General features: G+C 41.0%; 1 protein-coding gene across 1 annotated transcript; it reads right to left on the reverse strand.

The window, feature by feature from the left end:
* Positions 1-831: 831 nt before the first annotated feature.
* On the reverse strand, positions 832-2,859 carry LOC138801962 (transcription factor HES-7-like). Its single transcript, XM_069985093.1, has 4 exons — positions 2,824-2,859; positions 2,472-2,567; positions 1,843-1,921; positions 832-1,358 (listed from the first exon to the last, which is right to left on the reverse strand). Exons 1-4 carry the CDS (start codon positions 2,857-2,859, stop codon positions 832-834), a joined length of 738 nt encoding a protein of 245 aa, XP_069841194.1.
* Positions 2,860-5,315: the final 2,456 nt, after the last annotated feature.

Here is a 5,315-nt window from a genome sequence, read left to right on the forward strand (position 1 = left end):
GAGGCTATATACTACTGGGGGAGAGCGCACAGGGGGGCTATATACTACTGGGGGAGCTCACAGGGGGCTATATATTACTGGGGGACAGCGCACAGGGGGCTATATACTACAGGGGGTGAGCGCACAGGGGAGCTATATACTACTGCGGGAGCAACAGGGGGCTATATACTACAGGGGGTGAGCGCACAGGGGGGCTATATACTACTGGGGGAGCAACAGGGGGCTATATACTACTGGGGGAGAGTGCACAGGGGGACTATACACTACTGGGGGAGCAACAGGGGGCTATATACTACCAGGGCAGTCACCCCCTTTGTACCTAATATCAAAGGGCTGGTGAGAGAGAAAAAATGCCAGTTTTCCCGCTAATAAGCAGCAATTCTGTACGTAAATAGTTGAACGTTTGTGAAAAGTAACAAAACACGTTTCCTACTGATGTTTAGCTCGGACCTTCACCTGACTATAGACCCCGGTAAGTGGACCTTCACTAAAAGTTGTTGAGTACCCCTGGTCTAGAGCATCTATGCTCTATGGACTTGAATGTTTATTAGCTGCAATACCCAACACAGTATAGTCAGTAGATTTGCTGTTTATGCCGTTTTTTTAAATTTTTTAAATAAGCTAACTTTTTTTTTCTATTTCTGGAAAACCCCTTGAAATTTTTGATGAAATAAACAAAGGAAAATAAAATCAGTTATATAGCTTTAATTTACGATAAAACGCACAGGTAAGAAGCACGTAAAGACAAAGTAATCAAAATATAATTTAAATTTACAATGCTTATGTACAAAAAGTTACAGGGAGTTAATAAATTAAAGGATAATGTCATTTTTAAGGCCAAGGTCTCCAAACAAGAGATGAAGAAAGAATGGGGCTGGGGGCAACTGGGGGGAAAAGAGTCCTCTGAACAGACTTTCTACAGCTGTTGGCTTGTAGTGAAGACTGGCTTGACTTGTGCGTCGAGGACTGTTGGATTTGACTTGACTTGTGTGTCGAAGACTGTTGGGTTTGGGTGAACGAAGGTGTTTCTGCAGAACTGGGGGGTGAGGGGTAATGAAAACATGGCTGACAAGAGAGTCTTTCGGGGTACATTGATAAGGTGCTTTCGGGGATCCTGGAAATTTGGGGTGGACTTGGTATAAGTTGGTTTTGGTCAAGGCAGAATGAATTGTCCGATGAGGATTCTTCCCATTCGTTGGGACCTCGTCCCTCTATGTGCTGGCACAATTTTCCTACAACGTAATCCCTCTTCTTCTCACTAATACTAGACCTGGAGCTTAGGAAGCTGGTGGCTTGGCTCAGACCTTCCTGAAACCCACTATCAAACCCAGAAATGGCCTTTTTGGCATCTTCTGGACCTACAGAGAAAGACAAAAAAAACAAAACATTTGTGAATAACCCATCATTGGGCATCAAATTTATCCTATGTTAAAAATAATAATTCAATTGATAAAATATATATATCTTTAAGCCTTAAGGCTCTGTTCACACTCAAACTATTGGGGTCTGGTTGGGTTTCATTGGGATTTCCAATATTTTTGACATCAAGAAGAATGTAGTGATCAAAAATATTGAACCCTGATGAAAGTCCATGAGGTCCTTTGGGATTAACCAGCTATGGCATTGAACTATCATAGCCAGTTCTTACAAAACAGCTCCACCCTTGTCCTCAAGTTGTTTGAGGTATTACAATTGGTGGTGGTGTTCTTAGAAGAAAACTTTTTTTAAAAAAAAAATCCTGGACAACCCCTTTAAAAGTTGTAGATGTACTTTGTAGATGGGGATCCCTTTTAGGGATTTTGCAAATGGTAAAATCAGAAAATAATTCTGGATCTCTCTCACCTGAATTATGACACAGTTTCAAAAACTGCACAGTCTTTTTCAATATGTCGGCCTTCTCCGCCTTTGGATTCTTTAATGACTGTAAAATGAGAAATTTAATTTAAAAAACAAAGTTAAAAAAATAAATTTACATCTTTTTTTTTTTTTTTTTTAAAGATCCAATTAAGATTTTAAAGTCCATTAAGATATAGTAAAATATAAATAATGTATAAAATTCATATAAATAAAATAAAATAACAATGGCATATAAAAAAAATAAAAATTTAATTCAAACTGATTTTTAGAACTAGGTTCTCTATAAAGAACCTAATAAGACACATAGATAGTTTTACTCTAGAAAGGTTTTGAAAGTTCTATGATTGGACAGAACTAAAAAAATTCTGCATTTGTTAATGAGCCATTTAGCGTGTCCTCGCCATCAACACCTCAGAAACACATGAACTTGCTAATGCCACCAGGAAATGACTGTGTCACCTCCTTGGCTTTCAAGTCTCCCCCACCACCAGGACATTTGTCTCCACTCTTCTGGTGGGAACAAGGACCTCCTGAGGAACCAGAAACCTCTACAACCTCCCCCCCCCCCAACATGAAAAAAACTAAAAAGTATCAAATAATAAACTAATCCCAACCTCATCGTGAGTGGCCTCCAGAAGGAGCGTCCTCAGATTCTCCAAGCTCTGGTTTATCCTATCCCGTCTTCTCTTTTCTATTACGGGTTTCATAAGCTGTTGAGAAGATACATGGAATGAGTAAGTTTTTGAGTAAGTTTTTGAGCTTTGATCTAAAATAAATGACATGTATAGAAGAGGAAGAATCAAAAAAGAATGGAAAATTAAGAAAAATGTAAACTTTTTGAAAAGGTAGAGTAGAAATTTTTTATTAAAAAAAAGTTTGGAAAAATTCTAAAGTGATTCAATGAAGAGTAAGAAAAGTATATAAAGTAGAAATCTATTACAGTTGTGTTTTCGGATGGTCACTTACCTTTTTGTCCTCTTTGGTGAGGTAGGAGTTTCTCATCTTGGCAGTGATCTGTTCAGTCCAAGAGTCAAGAATAGTCTAAAGGGAAAAGACACTTGCCTTCTAACTTACCCCAAAGTCTCTGCCCCCAGGAGCATTCAGTCCCCGCCCGTGAGTTTTTGGCTCCTCCCCTCAGCCTCTATTGTATTGCTCAGAAGAGGAGGCTTAGTTCACACCCATAGCCCATAGACAATGACCATTGCCCGCCCCATCCTTCCCGACTCCTGCCCAAGCACACTCCAACTATAACATTACCATACCAATTACCACCAATACGCAAGTGTGTCTGCAGGTGGTAAATAGGGATAATGATAAGTGGGTTATACGGTGTGAATCAAGGATGTGTATGAGCTGAATGGGAAATGTGTAACATACACAGATCCAGTATATATATATATATATATATATATATATATATACTCATAGGGACTGCATCAGATTGTATATTGATCCAAAATATCTATATATTCTCACACCGATCACATTATGTACAGTAGATGCTAAATGTATTGATCTTGGTGACTGAGGCCAACATGGCAGGAGCTGGTGGGAACATGGCAGGAGCTTGTGGGAACATGGGTAAGGAGGCTGGAGGTGCAGACTGACACACTTTGCCTTTTGTCATGGAACAACCTTAACACAATTCACACCAATCTGAGAACGAGCCACTGTTTGTCTATCAAGGTCACAGAACCAGGTTCCCACATTAATATGAGACCATGGGCCCAGGGGGTGTATAGGTCTGAGTGACAGCCAGGTCTTCTGTTCCATCTCTCCCTACTGCACTGCTATTCTATAGGCATTGGGGACGCTGTCAGAGAGTTTGCATTAGGGCTACAAAATTTCATGTACAAAAGTAGAAACACAATAGCCATGTAACACAATAATAATAATAATAATAGATTATAATAGTACAGTAGCATTATAGCATAATGTAGCATATATTATAGCATTATAATAGTACAGCTCTGTATACCACTCCAGGCCGGGGTACAGTACCGTCTCACCACTCTTTAGGAAGCATCTAGAGTGAGGAAAATTTAAACAATTGGGCACAAATCCAAAATTTTCCAAAACTTTGGTGATTTTAGGAACTTGAAAATTCAATTGGATTTGTTTTGGATGAAACATAATAGTAACCACAACTACTATCCCTACACAGTGTATATCTCCTACCATGTCCATTAGCCTCCATACTGTAATAATAATACCACTACGGCTACTACACAGCGTACATCTCCTACCATGTCCACCATCCTCCATACTGTACTCCTCCAACTCCTTATCCTACCCTAAAAAGCATACATCTTCTACCATGTCCACCATCCTCCATACTGTACTCCTCCAACTACTCCTCCTACCCTACACAGTATACATCTTCTACCATGTCCACCATCCTCCATACTGTACTCCTACTCCTCCTCCTCCTACCCTACACAGCGTACATCTTCTACTATGTCCACCATCCTCCATACTGTACTCCTCCTACTATTACTACTACTCCTACTCTAAACAGCGTACATCTCCTGCCATGTCCACCATCCTCCATACTGTACTCCTCCAACTCCTTATACTACCCTAAAAAGCATACATCTTCTACCATGTCCACCATCCTCCATACTGTACTCCTCCAACTACTCCTCCTACCCTACACAGTATACATCTTCTACCATGTCCACCATCCTCCATACTATACTCCTCCTACCCTACACAGTATATATCTTCTACCATGTCCACCATCCTCCATACTGTACTCCTCCAACTACTCCTCCGACCCTACACAGTATACATCTTCTACCATGTCCACCATCCTCCATACTGTACTCCTCCAACTACTCCTCCTACCCTACACAGTATACATCTTCTACCATGTCCACCATCCTCCATACTGTACTCCTACTCCTCCTCCTCCTACCCTACACAGCGTACATCTTCTACTATGTCCACCATCCTCCATACTGTACTCCTCCTACTATTACTACTACTCCTACTCTAAACAGCGTACATCTCCTGCCATGTCCACCATCCTCCATACTGTACTCCTCCAACTCCTTATACTACCCTAAAAAGCATACATCTTCTACCATGTCCACCATCCTCCATACTGTACTCCTCCAACTACTCCTCCTACCCTACACAGTATACATCTTCTACCATGTCCACCATCCTCCATACTATACTCCTCCTACCCTACACAGTATATATCTTCTACCATGTCCACCATCCTCCATACTGTACTCCTCCAACTACTCCTCCGACCCTACACAGTATACATCTTCTACCATGTCCACCATCCTCCATACTGTACTCCTCCAACTACTCCTCCGACCCTACACAGTATACATCTTCTACCATGTCCACCATCCTCCATACTGTACTCCTCCAACTACTCCTCCTACCCTACACAGTATACATCTTCTACCATGTCCACCATCCTCCATACTATACTCCTCCTA

This window comes from Dendropsophus ebraccatus, chromosome 1 (assembly GCF_027789765.1).
Source record: "Dendropsophus ebraccatus isolate aDenEbr1 chromosome 1, aDenEbr1.pat, whole genome shotgun sequence".
In the NCBI taxonomy this organism is placed as follows: domain Eukaryota; kingdom Metazoa; phylum Chordata; class Amphibia; order Anura; family Hylidae; genus Dendropsophus; species Dendropsophus ebraccatus.

Excerpts from the sequence above, each read along its gene's own strand:
- LOC138801962 (XM_069985093.1), bottom strand. The coding sequence starts at position 2,859 with ATGAGAAACTCCTACCTCACCAAAGAGGACAAAAAG. Across the intron at positions 1,922-2,471 it reads TGGAGGCCACTCACGATGAG|TCATTAAAGAATCCAAAGGC; the intron begins GTTGGGATTAGT and ends CTCATTTTACAG. Across the intron at positions 1,359-1,842 it reads GAAACTGTGTCATAATTCAG|GTCCAGAAGATGCCAAAAAG; the intron begins GTGAGAGAGATC and ends CTTTCTCTGTAG.